The 27640-nt window shown below is 39.5% G+C and overlaps 1 protein-coding gene across 6 annotated transcripts in view; it reads left to right on the top strand.

The window, feature by feature from the left end:
- Window positions 1-27640, top strand: part of ATP9B (ATPase phospholipid transporting 9B (putative)) — a 138427-nt gene that overhangs the window by 49531 nt on the left and 61256 nt on the right. For 5 of the 6 annotated variants that reach the window (XM_036417788.2, XM_036417786.2, XM_036417790.2 and 2 more), the window contains 5 exons: window positions 3325-3419; window positions 8223-8327; window positions 11751-11831; window positions 12127-12202; window positions 15142-15218. In XM_036417788.2, the coding sequence (XP_036273681.1) occupies window positions 3325-3419; window positions 8223-8327; window positions 11751-11831; window positions 12127-12202; window positions 15142-15218 (434 nt within the window). The remainder of the gene's footprint in view (window positions 1-3324; window positions 3420-8222; window positions 8328-11750; window positions 11832-12126; window positions 12203-15141; window positions 15219-27640) is intronic. The other variant, XM_036417787.2, reaches the window with a different exon arrangement.

Genomic DNA, 27640 nt, shown 5'->3' with positions numbered 1-27640 from the left:
AACACAGCAAGACAAATAGAAATAGCTCATTGGGCAAGTGAGATACTCCACTGTGTTAATTCCAGATTAATAGCATTCTGTCCAAATGGGTGATGTTTCAAAGAGTCTTCTTTTATTTTTCTTTATTTTTGTGTTATATTTCATGGGATAGGGACAGTTACTGTATAGTGTAAGAATACTTAATATTTTGGAGGTAAAGGATCTTTTTGAGTATCTTTTTTTTTCCTTCTAATTATTGGTTTCAGAGAGGAAGGAAGAAGGAGAGAGAGAAATATCAATAATGGGAATCATTGATCGACTGCCTCCTGCACGCCCTCTACTGGGGATCAAGCTCACAACCCAGGCATGTGCACTGGGCTGGAATCAAACCTATGACCCTTCAGGCCGATGCTCTATCCACTGAGCCAAGCCAGCTAGACTCTTTGAGAATCTTAAGAATTATTTCCTTGTGCCCCACAAAAACATACATAATATACATGTATGCTAATTTTTTATTGTTTTATACATTTTTGGAAGGTTATTAATGGACTTTACTTGTTTTAGCCCATGTTTTATTCTTTCTTAATCTCACATTACGAAAATAATTACTAATTACTCATATGCAAACTTTCAAATGTCAGATATCTGTTTCAGGCTAGTTTTCTTTACTTTGTAAAATGGACCAAAAGCTTCCCTGCTATATAGAATTTGCATAAAACTTGCTTTCAGTAAAGGATTTTTAGCTTTTGGAATCCTGTTTATATGACTCTAAGTAATTGTTTTGAGTGTCTTGATTGCCTAATTTTCAAAAGTATACATATTTAGAATTTTGTGTGTGTGTACTATTACTGCTAATATTATTTTATTACTTTTCAGTTTTTGTTCAGAAAAACCTGATAATACATTGTCTGTTATAATAGAAATCTTTAAGCCCAAGCCAACATGAAAGTCCTAAATCTATGCAGCTCTTCAAGCCTGGACAATAGCCATGGGGCGTTTGTCAATACAGCTCCGCAAGTCTCTTCGTGGCATCATATTGACTGTGTATTAATACAGGGTATTCTATTGGGCCGTCAGCTGATTGTTTAGAATGTAAATGAAGCTGTTGATGGATCTGGTGACTGATGGCTTAAATTCCAATTAATCAATTGCTTCATCCGTTTCTTAATTCAGATCAAATATCTCCTGAATGCACACAGTTCTTTTAGTGGTATTAAGAGAAATTAATGCTTGAGAACTAATTTTCATCAATCTCTTATAAATGCCAATATCTTTTTCACTTGTCTCCTAAGTGATGACATTATAGTTTAAGTGCTGGGGACATATTACAATAGCTCAGCTGTCACTTGTTGTGGGTGAGGGGTAGGTAAATGACACTGTACTCATCCATGTTCTCTCGGTGGTGCTATTCATCTTGCCACCAGCTTAAAAATTTCATGCAGAGTCATTAAGTCATATAAATGATTTAGAAATTAAGTTTGATGGCAAACGATCTGCTATTATATATGCAAAGTCAATGTCTATTTTTCTTTTGTTGGGCACATACTGTAGCCCATTTCTTTCAGAGCTATTGGATTCATGAATTGTTGCAGGTAGTTTGCTGATATTACAGGGTGACTTGTACAGAATATTACATATTTGTACTGCTTCTCACTGTGTCGCAGCAGTTCCTTTGTCACCACCTGGTGTGGCTCTCCTATGTGACACATATACTGGTAGATCTCAATTTTATTGTCATTAGACCTGTCCTTTCCTGTCAAGTCTTGTCAATTATACGAAATAAAATCAAGCATTCATAATAAGACTGCAATAGGATATAAGCAGACTAATTTAATAATTGATTTTTGCTGAACCTTAACTGGCATCAGTTGAAGCTTATGCTTGCTGTTAAAAAAATTAGTAGATACAGATCACGTAAGACAAGTCCAGTTGGTCATACTTCTGCAGCTCCTTCTTTAAATCATATCAGTTACTTCAGTATTAGTAAAGTTAACTGTAACTGAAAATAAATGTCAATTTCCTGTAAAATTTTAAGATAGCACATAATTATTTAACATGAAGCAAAGAAAATCAACTGTATTATTTCCAGTGTTTCATAAGTTATAGCAATCTAGCTAGAAAAGCTTTCACCTTTAGAAACACAGAATGTTTAAAATTTAAGAAACTGTACAGAGTCGCACTTTTTCTTATTTTATGTATTAGGGGGGAAAAACCTGGAGCTGAACTCTGGCACTGACATTTCAAAGTATCAGTCAGATTCTGGAATATAGTCCCTTTCACTATATTTTTATGTTTTATATCAGATCACACACACAGGCTCTGAGATAATCATGCAAATATTCAGATAATGGTTTTGTAGATACTAGTATATCTTCAGTTGATAAACTGGGCAATTGGAAAATCAATCCTGTTGTGTCTGAGGAAGTAAGCTGTTCTCTGTGGCTCTCTGGGATTCATGCTGGCAATGGTGATGCCCCTGGCATAGGGTAGTTAAAGGGTAAAAATTAATGGTGCAGGGATCTCAAGGGGCACTGAATTGCTGGTAGTCGTGATTAGCAGAAAGAGCATTGGCTGGCGTCTAGTATTTTTGCTGCGTGAGAGAGCAGAGAATGCCCATGGTGTGCAGGGGCCCTTCTGCAGTTCAAGTGAACACAAAGCTGGTATGGCTGGAGTTGGCACAGTTCCATGTTAGTTTTAGAATGTGTGTTAAGGTGTAGGGAACGAAGCTATGTGAAGATATGTTCTTATTTCTCTACCTTAAGTAGTTCTCTAAATTTGAGAACTACTGTTCTCAGTAACTACATGATTGTTATTCTGTGCACACAAATGGTCTGTCTTAGGGTGGATTCTGAGAAATGGTGTGATAGCATGGTCAAAGGGTAAATGGATTGTTGAAATTTAATATTTTTTATGTTTAAGATTTGATAGGGTTATCAGTATGATGGTAGGTCTGGCCAGGGTTTTGGCATTTTAACTGTGCCTTTATGATGAGGAGCGTGTGTTTTCTGATGGTACCTCAGACATTTTATTATCAAAGTCAAATCACACATTCTTGGATATTTTTGAGTATTTACTTAATGTTTAGTTATCAGAACATGAACCTAAGGTAGAAATGATCAGTGTGGTCTTTCTAAAATAAAGTGCAATTAATCTTAAACCTTAATAAGCCAAGAATATCAAATAGGAGATAAGGATCAAATAGTTAATCACCTGTATCTTTTCAGCAAACTCCTTTTGTGAATCTGATAAAGAATTTCTATGTATATTGTTTTGGATCTGACTGTGTTGTGGAATTTTAGTTTTTAAAGTATCTGTATCTCAGAAATTTTCTTTTCTAATTCCAAGGTTCATGTTTTATTCGAACGGATCAACTAGATGGCGAAACTGACTGGAAGCTGAGAGTGGCCGTAAGCTGCACACAGAGGCTGCCAGCCCTGGGGGTGAGCATCCCCGCAGTACCCCATCATTTATGTTTAGTAAATTTCTGTTTGTACCAACTAATGTATCAAATGCATCAATAATTTTAAACAACAATATTTACTGCTAATGAAGGATCATTGAAAACTAAGCCAAAATAATTTCTGTGGTATCTTAGCACATAACCTGTTGAGGTATAGTTTTGAATGTTCCTACTGACTTGACACTGAGGTTTTTTTTCTTTATCACTCTTTTTGTTTTTATTTTTAAACCCTCTCCATCCAGTAATCTTTGAAATGGAAAGCTTTGTAGGGTTTCAGTAGGTCTGCAAAAATAAAATCACAGTTTTGGTGCCCTGGCCAGTGCAGCTCAATTGGTTGGAGCATCATCCATTATACCGAAAGGTGGCTGGTTAGATTCCTGGTTAGGACATATATTAATACCCCAGTTTCGGGTTTGGCCCCTGGTGTGTGTGTGTGTGTGTGTGTGTGTGTGTGTCTTCTTTTTCTTTCCCCTCCTTCCTCCCTCCCTCCTTCCTCCTCCTCTCTCCCCCCATTCTTTCTAAAAATATCAATTAAAAAAATAAAAACACAGTTGTGGCCATTTGGTGCTTACTTTGTGTTATTTGTAGTATTTATCTGATTGAGAGAAGTTTCATTTTATATGATGTGCTGATATTCAATGGACAATGAAGAAAGATTGAGAATCTCAGGTAGGAGTGAGGAAACTTTTTTCTTCCAAGGGCTGTTTGGATATTTATAACATCATTCTCAGGCCATAGAAAATTATCGACTTAAAAGTTAGCCTGCTATATTTGGTCAAACATTTAATGAACTCACTCCTAATGCCTTGGTGGAGCCAGACAAAATGATTTTGCAAGGCCTGCTCTGAAGGGAGAGAATTGGATACCATGGATTTGGTTCCTTTCCTTGGGTTGGTTGGCTTTGTGTGGAAAAATCTACTTGTGCCACATCCAGTTAACAGTTCATCCCAATGTGCAGCATGAGCCTTCTTCATTCCCCTATGTCCTGGACTGTTAAGTTCACATGTTTAAGACTCAGGAATAGTTTATTCGGTGGGTGTTTTCAGTTGCCTATACATTAGGTGGTCCCTCCATTGAAATTCATTTGATCATTCTCAGTGTCTTTTTCATATAGTGCAGTATTTGATTTGCTTATATTTTATGAAGGATTTTTTTTATGTCTATGTTCATGAGGGATATTTGTCTGTGTTGCATTTGTTGTAATGTTTTTGCTTCGATATCTAGGGGTATGCTGGCCTCATTAAATGAGTTAGGAAGTTTTTTTGCTTCCAGTATTCTTTTGAAGTACTTGTATAAGAGTGTTGTTATTTCTTTTTAAAATATTGAACAAATTTACCCTTGAAACTCTTTGGACTTGGAGCATACTTTGTGGGAAAGTATTTAATTTCTGAATTAGATAATAGAGTTTATCAAATTTTTTGTTTATTGGAAGTTTGTATTTTTTAATGAATTTATTTGTTTCATATAAGTTGACAAATTTAATGGCATAATCATATAATATTTGATTATTGGTTTTAGTACCGTGTTTCCCCGAAAATAAGACATCCTCCAAAAATAAGACCTAGCACATGGAAAGATAAGACATCCCCTGAAAATAAGACCTAGTGCAACTTTGGGAGCAAAAATTAATATAAGACACTGTCTTATTTTCGGGGAAACAGGGTAGTTGTTGGTCTCAAGACCTTGTTCATTCTCAATATTGGTAATTTACATCTCTTTTTTCTTGGTCAGTTTGGCCAGAAGTTTATCAATTTTATTTATTTTTTATTTTTTAATATATTTTATTGATTTTAGAGAGGAAGGAAGAGGGAGAGAGAGATAGAAACATCAATGATGAAAGAGAATAGTAGATTGGCTACCTCTTGCATGCCCCCTACTGGCATATGCTCTGAGCCGAAATCAAACCTGGAACCCTTCAAACTCTATCCATTGAGCCAAACTAGCAAGGGCGAAATTCATCAATTTTAGTGATTGTTTCAAAGAACTTGCTTTTGGTTTGATTGATTATTGTCTGTTTATTTTCAGTGTTATTGATTTCTGTTATCTTTATTTTCTTCATTCTACTTAGTTTGTGTTTGATTTTCTTGCTTAACTTTTTAAAGAATTTTAGACTTGATTTTATACCTTTGTCTTTTCTGGCAGAAACGGTTAGAGCTATAGATCTCCTGAGTATTACATAGGCTGTATCACACAGATTTTTATAGACTGCACTTTCATTATCATTTAGTTTAAAATGTTTCTAATTTCTTTATGATTTCTTCTTTCACCTCTCATTTACTTGAAAGGATATTGTTTATTTTCCAAATATTAGGGGATTTTCTTAATGTCTGATCATTTATTTGTTATTTAATTCTATTGTGTTCACAGAATGTATTCAGTTCTATCTCAGTCCTCTTGTATGTATTGACTTGTGATTTTGTCCCACAGATGGTCTCTGAGCCAGTGTACCATGTGTGCTTAAAATTTTTTCCCATGTGCCATCACTTTAGTACTTAAGATTCTAGCTTACAGTTCTCATACTATTTGCTAAAATGAATTAGTTCTTGTCATTAGACGTTCTTGCAGCCTGCTGATTTTCTATAGAATTGAGCCAGTTGTTGGGGTGGTGCTATTTTACTTGGTTGCAGAGTATTTCCTCTTTGTGTCGTTCTTTTTTCTAGCAAGCATCCTCAAGTAATCTTCCAGGGTTCAAGGGGAAGGAAAGATCATGAATCCTTAAATGACTGGAAGGATTTCAATTGGCAGTCATTCTTTGATAGCAGCTCCACTTCCAAGAATTCTAGAGTCACTGGAGTGGATACTTGGAAAGAGTTGTACTAAATAATAATTTGTAGTAGATTTAAGAGTGGTAGAAGAGAAAGTGCAGGGTTAAAACACTGTATTAGAGGGAAAAAATCATTTAAAAGGAAGCCAAACATAAGCTAAACAAACAAAAGTATGTAGGGTGTGGTTGCATTATTAAGAATTCTAGGGAAGGGGGGCGGTGGTGATGGAGGCTGAAATGGGGCAGAGAGGCCTGCAGAGGGGACATAGAAATGTCCCACAGCTTGGGTGATGGAGGCTGGGAGCAGGGCAGGGAGGCCTGATGAGAGGAGATATAAATGTCCCATAATTTGGGTGTTGGAAGCTGGTAGGGCAGGGAGGCTGACCAGGGGGATAGAAATAACCCATAGTTTGATGGTATAAGCATATATGTGTGTGTGTGTGTGTGTGTGTGTGTGTGTGTGTGTGTGTGTGTGTATGTTAAAATGCATAAAGTTATACACTTCAAACATGCACAATTTATTGCATGTAAATTATATCTTAAGAAAGTAGTTAAACTTACACTGTTGTTATCTGTATTTTTTAGTATTCTCATGATGACAGGAATGACATTTTATCAGATTCAGTATTATAAAGAGTTTTTCATTTTTGTTACTAACAAAAACGTATAAATTTCAAAATATTTACTATAGTATGCAAGTCATGTGCTACTTAAAATTTTTTATGGTTGATATACTTTGATAGGGACTGGCACTGAGCATTTGGATTGAGCAACCGTGAAGTAAATGAAAAAGTTTTAAGATATTACTGCAAAACCAAAAAGCAGTATATTTTAAAAAAGGAAATTTAACGGAATTTCTGACTCATCAATCAAATTAAATGTGTAGCTTTATATAATTTGGTAGATTGTGTATAGAAACTTTATTCATAGAAAAGAAAGCTGTAATTTTATTATGGATACAGACAAGGCAATTTGGTCTTTCATTTAATAGCTTATGCTGCCCATAACTGTCACTCATTTTGACTTTTCTGTTTCTAATGTAATGGATTTCGGGAATATTTGGTGTTCTTCACTCTTTGTCACATCATCAGTTGAGCATTGTGTCCATTGTGACACAGGAATAAGTGAACCTACAGATCTTAATGAACTGAGGACACCATCAAGAATAACCTCTCTAATTTAGTTGCATTCCCAGAGCACCTAATGTGATCAGAGAATTAAAATTTTGACAAGCTCTTTAATACAGCTGTGCTGCAGTTCTTGCAATGCTGGCTCCGTGTCTTGGTACTACACAGGCGCCTGTCTAAGAGGTACACATTCCAGGCACCCTAGACATTCGGGAAATATGTTTCTAGCTTTTGTGATCCCCAGGCAAATTTATTAACAACAATGAGGTCATAGTAATTTTCAATAAATCATGACTTGCTGATTTATTTCAAAGGATCCATATAGCAGTAAACAATACCATTTACATTTAATGAGTTTTATTGAACGAAAGGCAATTTTATTTGTAATGAACCACATGTTATGATTAAGGGTGTATTTTAATGACCTTTAAGTAATGCGAACAAATGTTGCCCTTGACCTAATAGCAGAGGCTTTCCTACATGATTGAAAACTTCAGAATGGTTTTTAAATTATCATGAAAAGCTTCGAATGGCATTCTCATTATTGTGCCATCATTCAGTCATTTGATGTCTAATATACTAGATGAAATGCATTCCCCTAAATGTTCATGCACATGTCAAAGCTAGCTTGTTCTTTATTTCTATGTCTCCAAAGATAATCTGTTATATGAATGTTTTATTTTTTTTTTGAAAATTACTATGACAGTATAATACTTAACTGATGAATGATTCTCAAACTGGCCTTATCCTAGGAATCATTGGCTGCTTGATTCTAGTTGTGTTTTCATAAGTCTAAAATTACCATACAATGCATTTCTTCTTGTGTAAACTAGCTTGACTTAATTAGTTTGAAAATAAATTTTTATTAGTTAATATATAGTCTCTGCTGCAGTCACAGACCCACAGTGTTGAGCTGCTGTACTCTCCCTTCAGCTGGTGTAGCATCTCTGCTCCCAGGTCTTCTGGAGGGTGTGTGAAGATCTTTCCTAGAGAGTGTGTACTGTAAGTCAGGGACCGGGATGCGTTAGCTTTCTGTCAGCGGTTCTGTGCAGCAGGGTTGCTGTGTATTGAACTTGATAGTGGCAACAGTGTTTTCCATGGAGAATCATTTTGGTAACATTCTGTGAGTAATTTTTGGAGGTTAGTCATGATCCTCTTTCCTCCTCTGATTTTATGTATTCAATTTCGTTCTTCTCTGAGGAATGGTTTCTATTTCCTGTATTGATCCACCTTAAGTCAAGAGACAAGTTTTTCTCCTTCACCAACATCCCAGAGGTCAGTGGTCCCAGGCTGAGAAGACAGCTCTGTCCTCCGTTTGTGATTTTTCCACTGTTCCAAATGTCTGCTCCCAGCCGGCTCGCCAGCAGGAGGGGAAGTGCGTGGGAGAGCATTCTCACCCAGGAACTTGGCACTTTTCATCACATCTCACCACTAGAATGAGCTACTTGGTGAGAACTAGCTGTCTGTGTTCTTTATAGAGGCCATGCACCCATCTTAAGCTTGAAGTTCTGCCTTTAAAGGCCATGGCAGAGTGGTGGACAGTGATCTTCATCTCACTGCCCCTCATTTGCCATCACACTTCTCACCTCAGTGGGTGAGGTATTGAGACTCCAGTCATTAGGGTCCTCAGAACAGATGCCCCCCTTAGAATCTTGTCAGGATTACCATCTGTACTATAATCAGTTATTTCACAGTTGTTCTCAGGAACTCTAAGCAACTTGAAAAATGTGTATATCTCTCTCACTTAGGTTAAAGGAGGAAATGAAATGTAAACAGAAAACTAGTACATGGCTCCTGAGGAGGCCATATCATTTTTAGGCCATTGCCTGTTTTCTGCAAGTGATGACATACAGCCAGCAGCCAGGCTCCTGCTCACAGAGCAGCCCTGACGGGAGGCTGTGCACACAGCAGGGAGCCCTCCATGTTCTGCCTCCCTAGCCACAGGGACCCTGAATACATGTTTAAAAGTAGCGGGAATGGAAAGGCCACAAGCCTTGCAAAACCATTCCAGGAGTAGGAAAGCATCATGCAAATCTCTGGTGTGTTCTGAGAAATCCCAGAGGACACTGCAGTCTGAAAGAAGCCACAAAGAAGGATCAAGTGGAGATGAGACCTCATTGAAGGACATGATCATGGAAATAAGAACATGGCATGGAGCTGGAGAAGAATTGTTCTGCAGCTCCCAGAACAGAGGCTGGAGTGTGGTTTTGGTTGCTGTTCCCAGTGGACACACTGAGTCCTGTCAGCAGCAGGTAGTGAGGACGCATATGAAGTTCTGCCTGCGAGGGGAAGGGTGCCCCTTGGCACCTCAGCTTGCCCAGAAGAAAAGCAGGTATTCCGGAAACATGTTGCTGGAATAAACAGTTTAGGCCCAGTGAGCCTTTCTTCTCTGGGAATGCTGGGAACCCTCTTGAAATTCACATTTTCAGACACTGGCCAAGACATCTTTACAGGAAAAGTATATTGTTATATCTAGGTCCTTGCCCAGCTGGGTGAGACCAGCCTGCCCTATTGGTCTCAGGTGTGTCCTGTATGGGTCCTGGAAGCAGCCAGTTGAAATGGCACCCACCTGAGAAAGCCCAGCTGTCCCTTTGAATTTCAGTTTCTAAACTCGGGAGAAGCTCCCTCAGGCAGCAGGGGAGAGCATGCGGACATTTCTGCCAGACTAGGGATGACCTCCTTCCTGTGCCCTGCCCAGTATTCTCTGGCAGCATCTTTGGGTATTAGACAGCAATCCTAACTCCCTGTCTTATCAGTCATCTCCTCCATTAACCTTGGGAGTGGCCCAGAACAGATCTTTCCCTCTCTGGAACAGCAGCATTCGGTAATAAAGCTGCCTTACTAAGGCCTGTGAACAGAAGGAAAGTGAGGGAAGCAGGTTAGGCTCATGATCAACTGCTTCAAGCTGCAGTTGAGCTGGAGTGCCAGCCACAGGTGACAGCGGTGACACCTTGAAAGGTGGGCCTCCCACTTGCAGCTGTGAGCAGGGGTCACATGTTCGTGCAACAGTGGCTCAATTTCAGATGGCCCCATCAGGGCCCAAGCCCTTGGTCATGGTCAGCTCAGAGAGCCCAGCCAGCATCCAGTTTTCATGGTTTATGTCCCTCCCAGGGATTCAAATTCTGCACTAGTCCCAGGTCCCAGGTGTCTCCATAAGGCCATTCCTGCACTCAGTTTGGCATTGCTCCAGTCATGGTCAAAACATTCCTGGTAGACAGTGAGAGTTCAGTACGGGGATCTGAGGTCTGTAGGTCCAGGGTTCCAAGTGATGAGACTTCCAGGCTGTGCCCTGAGAGCTCTAACTCAGATATGGCATCAGCCTCACACCAAGGAGAGTTCCAGAGCTGTCTAGATGGGAGCACAGTCTGTGTCCAGCACATTGGAGTGTTGAGGGCATGGCACTGGTGCCACTCAGGGCAGACCAGAATGCTGCTTCCTCTCCCACTCTCTCCCCACTCCCTCTCCCACCCCGACCCCCATTCAGAAATCAGAGCTCAGCTGGAGAGCTGCAGAGTTGTCTGTCCCCCAAGCAGCTTTGACCTGGTTGTGCAGCTTGAGTGGTTAGTTTTCTTTTCATTAATCTTTTTAATAGTCACTAGATTGTTCTGTCAAACCTGTAGTCCTATTACAGAATTTTCCTATAATTTAAGTCTCTTTTTTATTCTCCTGAGCTTTTTCAGTTATCTTCAGGTTACCTTACATCTGCTGATAACTCTCACAGTGCTATTAAATGGAACAGGAATCCCGGTCCTCCTGAGATGGCGCAGAGGACATGCAGATAGGAGCAAGCCGAGGCCAGGGCACTATCTGTCCTGTGCAACCCATAGGCAGCAGCGCCAATAGGAGAATGAGACAAGGACAGGCTTGAACTCCTTACTCTTCACGTTTATGGACCAATGTCAACATCCCAGTCAAATTCAGCCCTTCAGTAAAAGACCAATATTTTTAAACTTCTGTATTGAATTTGTCTAGTTTTCGGTAGCCAATTAGAAATATTAAAAAAAAGTTGTCCTAGTATTGTTATTCAGAGAATATTGGTTATCAGAGGTGTGATAGAATAATTATGGAATAGTCTAACATATCCTCAGTGTCTTTGAGAACCAAAATGAAATAGAGATTGAGTAAAATACCAGACATCCAAAAAAAATCTTACCAGTATCTCCCAAGTGCTTTGGACACACACCTGTCATCAGGTAGCAGTGATTTGTTAGAATCAAGAGAACTGCCAAGCCCCCCTTGAGCTTAGAAATTGGTTTTTTTTAGTTATCGTCCATCCTAATTCATAATGTTGGCACAAAAATATAAGAAAATCTACCATCACTTTTGGTAAATAATATAGAAAAATATTAATGGTAGCTGAAAACTTTAAAGAAACTTTGTTTAATTTTAATGTTACTAATTTAGATGCTCTGTCTTCCAGGACCTGTTTTCCATCAGTGCTTATGTCCATGCTCAGAAGCCACAGCTGGATATTCACAGCTTTGAAGGCACATTTACCAGGGTGAGTTAAGTCTTCTGTTAAATCAACAAACCTTTATTTAATATATAAAATATAATTAACCTTTACTTAAAGGAGTTTTATCAGGCAGATTCTGCCCTGTAGTAGTTGTTCAAATGAGGAGAAATTCCTGGTGCTTCCTGCTCCACCATCTCAAAATACTGTCTCAGTTCCTTTTTTCCATCTTATTTTGCAGTGCCTTTTCGCTGCTGGTCAATTCTTTTTAATGCTCTCGATATCTGAAGTGTGAGTAATCCATATATTGGTAATTTAGTATTGTTTATCTTTTCCTGAACAGGAAGACAGTGATCCACCCATTCATGAGAGTCTCAGCATAGAAAATACATTGTGGGCAAGCACAGTTGTCGCATCAGGTAAGATATAAGCTCCATTTTTATAGTTAATTCTCACATAATAGATTATGCTTTGTGTTTTTGAGTGGCTCCAAACAAGTGTTTCTCAAGATGCCTGGCATAACATGGAAACTTTATTAAACATACACTCCAGTTCAGTGAATGTCAGACAGGCCTGACAGCCCAGGGCCACAGCTGACAGTGATTGTGATAAATACAGAAAATGAGAGGAAACATTTGGAAATTTTTATAACAACTGATGAAGTAATTTAATGTTAGAAAAATTGGAGTGTATATTTCCTTGTTTTTATAATTGTTTCTTTTGTTACTTTATTGTGGTATTTTACAGAACTAGTCCTCACAACATATTAATAATTTAAAAATAAAACCTGGCCCTTTATCATTCATTGTTTGTGGGGCTCCTGCTCTAGAAATAGGTTACTCCTTCTAGGATTAAGGTAGCTGCAGAAGCTGCTCCATGAGGACAGCCCCAGAGGGACAGCCTGGAGCTCTGGGACAGACACAAACCAGCTTCTGGCTGAGCATACAGGGGAAGTGAGGACATCAAAGAACCCACTGCAGCATGGGGCACATCATCCACAACAGGAATGGGAGTTGTGCTTCTCAAACTTGTCTCATGGGCAAGTGTAGAGGATGAGAGGTAGGTGGAGAAAGTGGGCAAAAGTGTTGCTCTGATGTCTTCCCCAAACGTGCACGATTGCCAGAGCCCAGATCTGGTGCAGGTCCCATCTGACACTGTATGTCCCTGCCTCATCTCTTGTGTAGATTTTCTTAGGCTGATTTATTGGGTTCATTGGGGCATGTGGGCATATCTGGCAGGTGTGTAGTGGTCACTGGCTCACTGTCACCGCTATGTCTCCACTGCTGCTTGGTGCTTCTCCCAATATCCCCTAATCCTCACCCTCTCACCCCCACACAGGGATGCTCGAGCAGCTTGTACGTAAGATTTTGTTGAGACTGGCTCTAGGAAAGCATCTGTAAATTGTAGCCAGTCACCAAGGCTGCCATACTGGCCTCAGTTTTCTTACTGTGTGTAGCAGGTTCTGGGTATATGATTGGGATCAAGTAAGACTTTGGTTGCTTGATCTTTCTTTGTCTGTTTGTTTTTCCCCTACATCTTGTCTTTCTCATATGCAGTCTCTCCTTAAGTCTGACAAATGTATTATATCTTGTTGCCCCCTCACGTCTCATTTTTAAATTAACAGGTAACCCCTTTCCCATCTTTCTTTGATTTGCCAAGTATACAGGTTTACTCTTTCTTTTAGCCTATAAATATATTCCTGTTGTCAAAGAGAATGGAGGATATTTCAAATATGCTGTTCTGACTAGTAATTTTAGTAATTAAAATGTATGGGAAACTCAGTAAAAAATGCATTATTCTAACTCCAGCAAGTACTCATTTTTAGTAAAAATTAAATCTTTGTCTGTCTGAATGCAGTGTTTCCTGTTGGTCTTGTCATTTCATAGACTTCATCTGAGACACTTTAAAGTGTAGTACCAGCCTGGAGTCGATATCACTAGTCACCTACCTACACATTAGGACAGTGGTTTTTAGCTTGATTAACTTTCAAGCCTTTTCTGAGACTTGTTTTTTTATAAATTAATTAAAAAGAAATTAATTTTGTAATTTTCCTTGTTCTGTTTTTATGCTTACATTACATTAGTGACACTTTTATATTTTAATTAAGTTAAACTTAATTGGCAAATTAGGAAAGTTTTAAAGTATTATATCATTGTTAATTTAATATTTTTTTATATATATGCTAACAGACAGACTATCTTAGAAGTTTATAGAGTAATAATATATAAAGATAGCATTTGTGCGGTTTGGAGTTTACTCTGCTTTTAAGAACACAGCTTCCCCAGTGACACACCTTTTTAAAAGATGTGTGTGGGAGGGTGTTTATTCTAAAACAGAAAAATATGTGTCCCCTCTACATATTGCACTACTTAGCAGTACTCTAGCGCTCTCTTCCTGAACACCCTGTGGAGGAAGCACTTTGTCTTGTGACTTGTCATTGTGCTTTATGTCCAGGATTCTGTGATTGCACTTACTCAGAGTGTCCTACCTAATGACACACTAAATACCACACCTTCACTTAATATGACATCAGAGCTTAATTATCATAGTAAATTCTACAATGGTTGTTGACTGTCTTTCTTTAATCATATTTCTTACCTTCAAATTTTTCAAAGTTAGGATTTTAAATTATGCACAGCTGCAGTCCTAGAAACAGACATTCATGGTTTCAACTTGACATTTCAGAGATGCCTGCCTCTGTACATCTTTTGCAGCATATAGGTTGTTCTGGGGTACTTTATGATTCTTTTGTCTTAAGTTTAATGGAACACAAATTTATCATTTTTTCTTGACATAAAACTAGAAAACCAAACTTTCAGGAGATGAATAAAAAAGACTAATAATATCTAAATTGAATATCAAATATTTTTATTGCATTTCTCTTATTGTATTAATTATATATGTGCCAAAATATTAGGACTTTAATCTTTACAGTGAAATATACTCCTAGACTCTTGTTCACAGAAACTGGTTCAGTTGGTACTATCGTGGTTTTAAAAGGTCACAAGATGACTTTGACCAGTTAAGAATGTGGCCTCTCTTCATTTAACTTCAGTGTTAGAGTTACCATCTTAGTAGACAATAATGAATGAACAATGTCACTCTGTTTTCAGATTACCTAATGTAATCTTTAGGTAAATTTGTGTTGCTTAAGAAATCATTTGAATTTTTCAAAATTTATTTTAAAAGTTAAGATTAGGTGTTCTTGAACAAATCCAATCAAATGTGCTGTTGGATACATTTATATAAAATTAAATGGTGTAATAATACTTCCAATCAAATAATTTAATTAGAAAGTATTATCTCTGTGCTTACCATTTAAAGTATCTCTGTAAGGACCACTTTCGTGTTTTTGCAGGTACTGTAATAGGTGTTGTCATTTATACTGGAAAAGAGACTCGAAGTGTAATGAACACATCCAATCCAAAAAATAAGGTAGGCTAGATTAAGGAGCAACTGCTTTAATGAACTTGCTTTTTCCTTTCAGTAAGAAAGTACATGTAGTTCTGAATAGCCCATTCATTTTAGCTTAATACATAACGTAAAATTACTTTCCAAAAGGTTGGTGATTTAGAATAAGAATTCTCTGTATTTATGTAACAACATGCACATACAGAAAAATTTCCAAAAGTATCTTTTCTTGGTTAATCAGTTTTATATGTCTCTTAAATTTTCATTACTGGATATACAATTTACCCATAATTTGACAGTTAATTGTAGGCCTCTTAATGTCTCTTCAATCTACTTTACAATTGGCACTCTTTCTTTTTATGTTAATGATTCTTTTTAAAATAAAGGAATCTGCATTATTTTTAGAGTACTTAATTTCATAGTGTTATATTTTTAAACTAGTTTTATGTAAATTATTGCCATTTTAGAAGAGATATGTTAAAAACTAGATTTTAGTTTTAAAGATTGCTTGATTCTATTTCTAAACTAATATATTTCTAAAATTGTTATTTATCCACTCAACATGTATCATCCAAAGTTAAGTGTATGACCTCAGGTAAGAACTTGAACCCTGGCAGTTGACTGCCTGGCTTATAGTCTGGGCATTGCCATTAACCAGCTCTTTGACTCTGGACATGTGGCTTAATTCTGTGTCTTACTACTCAATAAATGTTACCTATCATTATTATCTTCCTGTGAAATGAAATGTGAAGTGTTAACGAATGCCATAGATTTTGAATCCAACCCTCAATGTCAGTCAAGAAGTCTTTACTAAGTAGTTGTGCGCAGTTCTGAGTTCCCCACATCCCTCCACCAACCCAACCCTGGAAAACCCCGTCCACTGACCCTCTGCACTCACTCCTCCACACTCTCTTTCTCTCCCACTCACTTTTAAAAAAGACCCTTCTAGATTTCCCTGGTGTTAGCAGTATGTACCTTATATTAGGAAGGCACCTTTGGAGTTTCCCACATTAGATTTAAATCGTCACTTTGCCTCTTGACAACCTCACATGTAAAGCAAATGTGCTCTTCCAGTGTCAGGCTCCTTCTTGGTGCTCAGTCCATGTTTTGTGCCCTCCCCAATGGAAGTTGTGGGGGCAGTAACAGCTAAGGCAAGGCAGAGTGCTCCCCATGCATGCACGCACACTCACAAACATGGGCACACATGTACACATGCATTCATGATGCTGAGACTTCTTTCCATTAGGTCACTAGTCTGCACCACACCCTCCGCCAAGCCGCTGTGCTTTGGTCGCAGTGCAGGGAGATCGTAGAGCAGGAGGCTGGGGCTTGTCAGCCCATGTTCGTTTCTCCTTGGAGGCACTATGCACAGAGCTCCAACTACATATGGAACCATTTGTGTAAATTGAGGAATAATTTTAGGAGAGAAATAAAGTCTCTAAATTTGCATATGCCATTAAATCTTTCTAAGTGTTAAATGTCAGATTTAAAAGGAAAATTTCAGGAAAAGGTTACAGGCTACAATGGACAGCAAGTAACAGATGTAATTTATCCAGGGAAGCATTGACATATGCTGGGTGAAAAGAGTATGTGATATGTAAGTCCCTAACTAGAGAAGGGAAGACAGATTATTAATCACTGTTCATACGACATTATCATCTGCAGTCTGCAGCTCACTGTTCTGACATAGCTTAGTAACCAACAACCTTTTGGACTTCAAAGAGCACTAGTAGGAATAAAAAGTAAACATTTAATAGGGAAATCAAATCATTTACCTAGGTTTCACTGGACTTCTTCAGGGAATCAAAACTGTTCCTAACCTCAATTCTGAGAGCTATGTGCATGGAGTGTAGGTAACCGATGTGATCAGATCCGATTTTGTGGTGGAGTCCATTGGCAGCCATCATTTGGGGTGGGAATACCAATTTGTGAGAGTCATGTCTCTGTCCAGCTGTTCCACGGGCTGCCCTGAAACCATAGTAGCTACTACAACACAGGTTTCTTCTCCTCACTGCACATGTTGCTCTGCTTATCATGGGCTCTCGGTGCCTCTGGAAACTAGGTCAGAAGAAATGGCTGAGTCCATGCTGACCTCACGGCTTCCTCAGCCAGAGCAATTCAGTGGCCTCGTGTAAGTTGAAGGACTCGGCAATATGGCCCTACCTTTCGTACAGAATTGAGAACTGACTACACACTGCGTGCTCCATGGTTAGAGTCTCTAGTAAAAAAAAAAAAAGAAAAAAAAAAAAGAGGGATCTCATAGAATCTCCCATGCCAGGAGTTAGGGTGGTGAGCAGGAGAGCAGCCAGGAAGGACAGTGGGAGAAGAAGGCATTTCCAGAGGCCAGTCATCAGCAGCACACTGGTGCTGTGGAGACAAGGGGGACAGAGTCAGTGAAGAGAGGGTCGTGGGAGATGCAGGTGGGAAACATTGTAGAAGTGACAGTCATTGCCATAGATCTGTTGGTGTGCAATTCATAAGGACAGGTGGGAGTGCTCTTTCAAGGTCAGCAGTGTTAGGCAGGGTGTGTGTGTGGAGGGGTTGGAGAGCATGTCAGAGCACTGGCATCAGAGTGAGAAGACTGAACAGGCTTGGGGCGGGGAGTGGGTAGCCCCGGCACTGGAGACCCAGTGGAGATTAAAAATGACAAAAACTGTCCCACATGAATAGGGTTTTATTTATTGATTTTATTTGTTTCTGGTGAGAAAATGAATACTATACAACTATGAATGCTTTCAATAAAAGAAGAGAGTGTCTTAGTTTTTAAAGAACTAAAAATATTCTACAGAAGAATAAGTCTTATGGATATTCAGGAGGAGTAACTTAAATATGTAAACATAAGGTTACTTAAAAGGAAGTTACATATTGTTATATAGAGAGTAGCTGCCATATAAACATGGCTTCTTTGATTTATAATATATAAAATATTTACAGTCATCAGTCAGTCTCTCCTTCCTTCCTCCTCTCTCACACTCTGTTTCATTTATTTGCTATTTTCATTATTAATTAGTGTATATAAGAAGGACATGAAAATTTGGAAAATTGCTTGAAGTTCCTAGGATAAAAAACACTGCAGTAAAAGCAGTGCTGATTTAAGGGGGGGGAAGTTAATGCGCAGGATTTGAAGTAATGAACTTGATGCAGAACATGGTAAGGGTTTGAGGCCACTTCTGATGCACAGAGGACCATAGCCTCACAGTTGAGGCTTGTGAATTTCTGAGCAATCCACGGACCCAACTAGTGTAGGGATTTTCGGTTTGTAGCAAAGCTGGTAGCAGATGTGTGGTTTCCTGAGGCTGATTTTCAAGAGCCCCAAAGTGGAAGCAAAGTAGTGGCTAATCTAAAGTGGCAGGTGGTTGGGTGGACATGTCAGGGGATTAGAGGTAACATGCATGCCTGCAGATCAGTGGAATCAGTGACATCAGAAGGCCCTATGGTTAGGATAGTAGACATCATAGCATTTCCATCACCCACTCTCCTAGGCTATGACCAGGAATGCTGTCTCTGACTGGGAATGTCATCAGCCTTTCTTGCTAATGGGGGCATGAGTGTGTGCAACTCCTCACTGGCATGGGAGCTTCTTGAGGATGAGCATTTGTACGTTTTAAACTGTTCTCCCATATGGATGTTGGGTTTTTAACCAATATTGTCGGTTGTTTCATAACACATTTTTTAAATTTATCATTCTACTTGACTGATGTCCCAAGCCTTATTTTGGCTAATTCTCTTTTTTATCTTCATTCATTCTCCTCTAGCTTCCTTTTTTAAAAGAAGGAATATTCTTCATATACCTAAAACCTAGTGTTAACAGATATCATACTATTGTATTCTAAGTGTGCATTTAAAAAAAATAGAAATGAAGATTCTTTCTCTAGGTGCTGCCTTAATCATCTTACTTTGTAAGACGTAGCCCGCACAGCCACATCTCATGCCCTGGTCAGTGGTTGGCAAACTTGTGAGCCGCAGTTTGCTGACCACTGCCCTAGGTGAATGGCCCTGGGCTGCTGACATAGCTTCACATCAACCTACACAGCCCAGCTGAGTCAGTGATTGGGTGTGGGGGTTCTGATGTCACTGTCCCCTTAGGTCATGGCAACTAAGATGCACAGAGAATTCATACATGGGTTCATTAAGCTATAACCATTTTAGTGACACTGATACATGTCCACTTGAATTACCCTTGGGATTGGTCTTTGAAATTGGATCTTGAAATCTAATTTGATGATTTTATTTAATGAGAACATAGCTTTATGCTTATTGCATAAGTTTATTAAAGTACTTCCTTTAAATGCAGCATGTTTTATCCAGACGTGGGGATTAAGAATAAATTCTATAGTGTTGCTAGATGGAGGAACACTCTGTAATAAAAAGTTCTTAGAGCTCCTTTCCAGGGTGAGAATGTTTTTCCTCCTCTGTCACCAATACAGACAGAAAGCAGGGAGATGAGTCCATACAAGCTTGAAGATGTTTTAAAACTTTGAACAAATCAAAAGTCTTTATTACTAAGCAATTACTTTTATGATAATATTTGGTGAACGTTTAAATTATAAGGAGTGCAACTTGATGGATTGCTTTATAAAACTGAGCTTGAGATATATTTAATAAGATGACACTTGATTACATTTAAGAGGAAAAAATTTCTTACAGAAGGTTAAGAAAAATCAATTGTGACAGGTTGCCATTTTCACGCCATTCATAAGAATAAGTTGCTCCTAGCAAGAAAGTCAGGATGAAATGATAATACAAATTGCTTCAAGTGGCTTTTGTCATCCCTTGGGCATATTGATTTGTGTTCCTAATAAAAAGATGCTTTCAGACGTCTCACTGACAGACAGACAGGTGATATGTGCCATTATGGGAATTAAAGCACTATGCTCCTTGGATTGTTGCAGAGGCATTTCGGATAATAGAGCACAATAGAATCAGCTATGGTGGACTTTGCAAGTTAAATTATCAAGGCTGTTTTGGAGAATAGCTTCTTATTTTTAAAAAGGACAATTAATATTTTAAAGTTCTGTTGATTTACATTAAAATATTACAATGGGATAACTTATTTTTCTCTTTCCTTGTGGTTGCATGCAGGCACAGCACCCTTAATTTTTTTTAATAGTTGCCTTCTTGAATAATAAAATAGTTTCAGATTTACATACTGGTTTAAAGATGTGATCATGTACTTCCTCAAAGAACTGTATGTTGTAGAATGTAGTGTTGTAGGCAGTCCACATAGATAAAAGGGCTTTTGGAATGCTTGCTTTGATAACTGTTATTTGTATAACAAATCCTAGTGTTTCAAGCCTCACTAAGAGAAGATGAACTATACAGAGAAGCAGACCTGCACTAAGGAGACTCAGGAGCATGTGACAGGACAGGGTGGCTCTCAGTGATGACACACCCAGTTCACAGCACTCCCATAGCCACATGTGTGTGCCACTGCTGCTCACAGTTCAGAATTGTGTTTATCAGCATTGTGTAGAACTAAACTGATCATTTCAGGAAAGCAGTAAAGAGAAAAAATATGCTAAGTGTTGCGAAGGCAGTCCTGACTTCGGGAACATAATGCTTGTCAGAGGGAATAGCCAATATCCAAACTGGAAAATGGAGTCAGTCTCTGAAGGCCTCTTAAGTATGAATTTCATTACAAAGCAGGGGTTCTACGTAGGAAAAACAATCATGTTTATTATTATTTAAAGTCAGTACCTTGTATTTTACTGAAAAGTTTATATAAATTTCTGAATGAGAAGGGCTTACTAATCGTTTCTTGTGTAGTAAATAAGAACTATTTGGTAGCATTTCATCAACTCTGTTCAATACAGCTAAATTCTCTATAACCCAAAGTCTTAACAGCCAAGCATAATTTATTCAAGAATCAAATAAGTGTTTCAATAATGGTTTTTGTTTTTTTGGAACCCTATGTTCTTTACCATGAGGCCATAAAAATTGTTAGAAATTTGTGGAACCTGTGATAATTTATTTATCATGACATTTTAATCTTAATTTATAAGCTCACAAAACTGAGTATTTACTATTAACAGATTATTTTGAAGCATTCCTGATTAAAGCCTTTTTGGATAAATGAGTAAGAATCATGATCTGAGTATTTTATAAGATTGAGAGTAGAGAAAGACCAGTTTCAAAGCTTCTCTGTGGAACTGAAATGAAAGTAGGCACAGGGATGGGTAATTTTGTTGTGAGTGAAGACAGAAAAGGAAGGTAGTGCACTGTTGTTTTGAAATTCTCAGCATAGATTCACTCTCCCAGGCATTGTGAGCCGCAGGCAGGCGGGCCTGTGTAGTGTGGATGTTGTTCCTTTATGCACATTGGACCCTTTCTGGTCAGCAGGCATCACAACCCAGCCTTTGCATGGTGTAGGCTCAGGCAGACGACACTGGGGAAAACTCTAAGCAAAGGTCAGCTGTGGCCTCTGGTTTTCTTCCCATGCCCCACCTGGGAAGGGCTGCTACAGCAGAGTTCTGGAGGGCCCTCTGTGGTTCCTCCTCCTCAGAGAAGAGGCCAGGCACCTACTACGCAGCACCTGGCAGGCTGTGTGGATGCTTCTCCTTAGAGCTATGGCCTGGAGAGGACACCAGTGAAGAGGGGGACCAAAGGGGATAGGGAGCCCCAGCTTGCTGCCAGGATCATGGCCACAGTGACACATGGCTCAAGAGCCAACCTCCTGCAGCAGACCCCATGACTCGGGCATTTTCTCCTTGGTTGCCATGTTATCTCAAGCCTCTAACAGTGCCTGCCACATTACTGAATGATTAAATTATTTTCCTTAAGGAGCAGTTCATGTTTTTTAACCTATCTCTATAGTTACTTTTTTCTAAGCGATATTTTTTAAAAATTCATCAGAAACCAATCTTAACACATCTAGTTTCAACTTAATAATCTTTTCTTATATCTATCTATACTAATAAAAGAGTAATACGCTAATTAGATCAAGAGACCTTCCAGAGACCTTCTGTACAAAGCCGTGGTGTCGGGGCCGAGGCAGAAACGGTTAGGGGTGATCGGGCTGGCAGGGGAGAGCAATTGGGGACAATCACGCCATCAGGGGAGAGCAATTAAGGGGATCAGGTCAGCAGGGGAGGGCAATTGGGGGCGATCAGGGCATCAGGGAAAAGCAGCTAAGGGGATCAGGCGGGCAGGGGAGGGTAACTGGGGGCATTCATGCCGTCAGGCAGAGCTAGTTAGGGGCCATCAGGCAGGCAGGCGAGCAGTTAGGAGCCAGTGGTCCCAGATTGTGAGAGGGATGTCCAACTGCAGGATCGGGCCTAAACCAGCAGTCCAGCATCCCCCAAGGGGTCCATATTGGAGAGAGTGCAGGCTGGGCTGAGGAACCTTCCCCCTCTTCCCCCGCGCACCCCCCCCCCACCCCCCCATGCCTTGGCCTCTAGTGTATATATTTAAAAGGCTAATATGCTAAGTGTCCCTCCTACCATCTGACTGGTCACTATGATGTACGCTGACCACTAGGGGGCAGACAATCAACACAGGAGCTGCCGAGCTGCAGTGAGTTGGCAGTGACAGTTCTCCAGTGATGCACCCTGAAACCAGAGAGGAAGGAACCCTATTCCACCTTCAGCCACGGGTTATGTTGTTGCTGGGGCACTGTTGGGCCCCGAGTCTGGTTTACTGCACACTTGTGTTTGCATTTCATGCCCTGTACGACAGCAACTCTGCAGAATGCGCTCTCACACTTTGGGACCCCTGGGGGATGTTGGAGAGCCGGTTTCAGCCCAATCTCTGCAGGCCAGGCCTAGGAACCCCACCTGCTAGAGGGACCCCACTCACTCCCTAGACTAGGGGTGTCGAACTCAATCAGAGAAGGGGCCAAAATCTAAAATCCAGCCTAAATTGGGGCCAAATGGTTTACTGAACAGTCATAAACTGTCATTGTGATGGAAACGCAGCGGAGTGCAGTGATGACAGCGCGGTGCGGGCCACATTGCAAGGCCTGGTGGGACGGATTTGGCCCGCGGGCCTTGTGTTTGACACATGTGCCCTAGACGCTGGGAAAGGACCATGGGAGGTTGGCTTCAGGGCATGTCCAGCCCGTCTCACCTAGTCCCACCCTGCTGGCCACCTTCTAATTAATTTCCTTTCAATGTGCACAAATCCGTGTACCAGGTCACTAGTCTAAAATATATTCAGGGTGTATTTTCTTATATTTGATTTATTGACATTAGAATAGCAACTCGACCAAACTTTTTTAAAACTGCATTAAAACATGTATATGATAAATTTAACATGAGATTTGGTAGCTTGCTTTCCCCATGTAATTAGCATTGTCAGCCAATAATTACCTTTTGCAAATCTTTCAACTGCATCACATGAGTTTGACTTGAGGTTTTCTGTTTGTTCACAGGGTTATTATGTTACGATGTTTGATTGATGCTTGTATTGGCCCTTCTTTGGCCTATGGGAGTCCCTTCAACCTGGAAGTTATGTCCCATTATTGTAAACCCATCATTTAAAAATATTTTTTGCTCTTTCTGTCACAACAAGATGTTCTAGATTTATCTTGTAATTTTTTACCCCAGCCCTGGGATCAACCCTGCATTTCTTTAATAAGCAGAGTATGGTATTTAAAAGTCAGGATCTGGGAGTTGGGTGTGCTCATTGATGTTCAGGTATGTTCCCAAGCCAGACAGTAGACAGACTGAGGGAATAGATGAATGGGTGGGTGGGTGGGTGGATGGATGGATGGATGGATGAGTTGGGTGGTTGAATGAATTGGGTGACTGGATGGGTAGGTGGATGGATGAATAGGTGGATGGATGAATAGATAGGTGGGAGAATGAATGGAAAGAATGGATGAGTGTGTGAGAGGGTGGGTGGATGTGGATAGATAGATAGATGGACAGACAGACAGAGGGGCCAGTGAGTTGAAGGAATGGATGGATGAGTGGGTGATTGGTTGGATGGGTATGCATACAACTTTTAGGTCTGTTTATTTTTATATTTATGTGTATTGGACACCATGAGTTCAGACACACTTTCACTTCCAATTCACATCCATGGCATTTCTTTTAGTCTTGTAGTATTTCCGTGTTGTTGTAATTCTCTTCCCTGACAGTGAGAAACATGATTACCATTACCCTTAATGTCTTTACTCAACCAATCCCTGCATGTACCAGCCTGCACCTCCTTCCTCCTGAGCTCCAGCATCTGGGCCAGACCATCCTGGCCTGTTTCCTTCCTCAGTGGGCTTGGCTCCACTATCCCCTTTTCTCCACCTAGGCTGTGTCCTCTTTGATGCCTGGACCTCTATGCTCAGGCACATATGTGTGTAATGTGTTTAGATAGAAAGATGTGGACACATTCAACAAATTATTCTCTCATGATTTTATTTTTATTTCACTTCTTGAGGACTAAAGCCATGGGTTTGTTCATTTTGTAGATTTCATCCAAAGCTTATAGTGTTAAGGCAAACACATTATATGTGCAGTAAATGCTGATTTAGTGAACAGATGAATCAGTCATTGAGAGACCAATGAAAGACACATTAGCTGTGTAAATCAGCACCCTGAAAGAGCCTTGAGATGAGTATTTGTCTTTAACTGATTTAGGAGAAAGTATGACCAAAAGAGCTCTGAATCTTCTCGAGTGCAGAGCATAACATTCTACCTGCAAGCAGTGTGTTTCATTTTTTGCACATCTGTGGTCTCAGATGACTGTGTCAGCATAGCAGGTGAGCTTGCCAAGGGACCCTTGTCTTTCCAGAAAGCTCTGGACAGATGCAAGTTCCACATGGGAACACCATCTCCTTCCAGTGACCCTGTGTCTCCGTCCTCTCAGTCTGCCTCATAATCACAGTGAACCTGTCTGCATGTCAGTGCCTGTTGCCTCCTCTGCTGCTCAGGGAGCAGAAGTAAACACTGACACCAAAGAGATTATAATCAACAGGGGCGTTTCTCACAGACATACTGTCGTCTTTCTCTTCCCTTACATTTGCACATACCAAATCCATAGTAAGTAATGATTTATCTTAGGTGTGACTTATTCTGCTGGCAATAAAGATATTGTTGTGTTTTTTTTAATGTTCCAAATTAAGTGACTTCAGAGCTAATGAACAGATTTAGGAAGCTAGACCCAGAACTCAAATCATATCTTCTAAGCTGCACAGCTAGACTTCAGTGAATGCTGTTGTTGGCACTGATGTGAAATCAAAAGTGTTCTTCTTCACTGCAGTAATGTTGATCACTGATGCTGTTACCTGGAAGCATGGAATTGCCCAGCTGTATTGTGGGCACTCCCTCCATCACCAAATACACACATAAAAATCAGAGCTAGAAAAAGACAAATGTAACATTTCCACATAAAGTTCATTAACCTGTGGAAATGAGCAACTTCTCTACGCAACAATTTAGAGAAGGATTTATTTTGTTTGGGTTGGGTATTTAGTCATTCAAGCAACAATTTTCTTAAGTTAAAGTCAATAATTTGTTTTTTTATTACAATTACAAAAATTGTTTCATAGCCTTAAGATATAGACATGGTCTGAAACACATAATATAGAGAACAGAATTTTCATAATGGATCAATTTAATACGTTTTTAATTCCAAACAATATAAAGAAAAATGACTGCTCCCAAGGTTTAATTTCACTCTCAGATGATGCATTTGTCCTAGCTCTGGATAAATGTGAAGGCATTGCAGCGGCCTCAGTTCAAGAGGGTGGGGGTGTAGTCAACTCAGGCTGCTGTGGAATATATTCCAGATTTAAGAAGAAAATCAAATTGCAGACTTTCCTCACAGTTTTTTAATTATTAATCAATCCTTATTTGAGATATACTCTGAAACTACGGCTTTGGGGGTAAAGAATCCTAACAATTTAAAAAATAATTTATGGTTGCTAATTTTAAAAAAATGGGTTCTTGGACATTTTGAAGTATCCCTATTATTTGCACTGGTTCATTTAATACTCATTTGAATCATTTTAAGAGTGTATAATGTGCAGGGTTGTAGACACAGGTTGTTTCCCAGTGAACACTGAGGGTAGATCGGCTCATGATCACACACAATTTTATAAGTGAGACATCCTTTGCTCAGGGAAGACATTTTCTGTCTAAGTTTTAAGAGTAAATAGAGCAGTTTAATTATTTTCTCCCTTAAAATGAGCATAGAAGTTCATGAAGTGTAGAGTGTGCATTTTGTAATTTTGTTAATGCTATAGTAGTAGATTTTTAGGATCCAGTGGCGGGTTTGTTGGCCATCCTGTTGTCACCTCTGCTCTTGGCCCTGCCTGCTTCTCTTCACTGTCTGTCTAACATTCTGGTTAGTCTGATTGTTGTATGCAGGTTGAGTTATTAATGCAGAGTGGTTTTTCTGTTTCTAAACTTTTGATATCAGCTTCCACATAGTTACGTTTCATACTGATGGATTGAGTATAAGTTCATCCTTCGCTTCTTCGGAGAAGAACCTGGGTGCTGAGGTGATACTCTTTCACCTGTTGGATGAAAATGGATTTCCTGCTTGTGGTTCAACACAGTGAAGACACAGATGATGGCGGGAGAAGAGGAGTACAGGGGGTAGTGAAGGGCTGGTGGGAAAGAGGTTTAGATAGTTGGTCTTGAACCCAGTAGGTGAGAGAGAGTGCCAGACAAGAGCAGGGAAGATTTTGATTAGACTTGGGGTAGGGCTGGGTTAAACGGTCAGCAAGAGTCTTCAGGATCCTAAATGAAAGGAACAACGTCTGGGTTTAGCACATCCCAGTAATTTAGAAATTTAGAGAATGAAATTCAACTTTTGCTTTGTTCTCAGTCCCCCTCTCAGAAGACACTCAACAGAAACAGTGAGGGGTGTGCTGCATTCAGACAACTGCTGCCAGACCTTTTTCTTTGTGTCATTTGTCTGCCACTGCAGGTGTTTTTCAGGTACTTGACCTCTCCCAGTGGAATGGCTCATAGGAGCTTTTACCTGCTACATCACTGGTCTCTCCTATGGACTTACACAGTGCAAGTGATGCCCTCAGCTGACACAAATGAAAATGTGTAGGATTTCCTCAGTGTAACATCTATAAACATTTTTTATCATAGGTTGTCGTGTATATTATTTAATTAGCTTCTCATTTCTGAAGTTTCAGAAATGCCCTTTATTGAGCAGCTTTTAAGACTTCTTATCCGGTTTTATATGTACTTAATTTTCTTCTAGAATAATCTTCCTCCTCGTAACATGTTGCTAATACTGTATGTGGAGCCACAGAGCAGTATAAGTCATGCTTCTATTCAACTAGGGAGCTTTTGATCAGTTCTTGAATTTTGCTTAAGAACAAGAATAATAACGTTTTTTTAATTTTTAAAATGTTTTGCTGACTTTGCACCCTTATACAAAGTGCACAGCACAGCCAGTCATCACAAAGTGAGCACAACTCGGGATCTTGCCTGGTCAGAACACAGCTTTCCCAGCTCCTCACAACCTTCCCTGACCACCCACCTGCAGGA

The sequence above is a fragment of the Pipistrellus kuhlii genome, unplaced genomic scaffold (genome assembly GCF_014108245.1).
Source record: "Pipistrellus kuhlii isolate mPipKuh1 unplaced genomic scaffold, mPipKuh1.p scaffold_m20_p_6, whole genome shotgun sequence".
Classification (NCBI taxonomy): domain Eukaryota; kingdom Metazoa; phylum Chordata; class Mammalia; order Chiroptera; family Vespertilionidae; genus Pipistrellus; species Pipistrellus kuhlii.
Note: the sequence above shows the minus strand (reverse complement) of the source record. Positions and strands in the feature narration are given on the sequence as shown.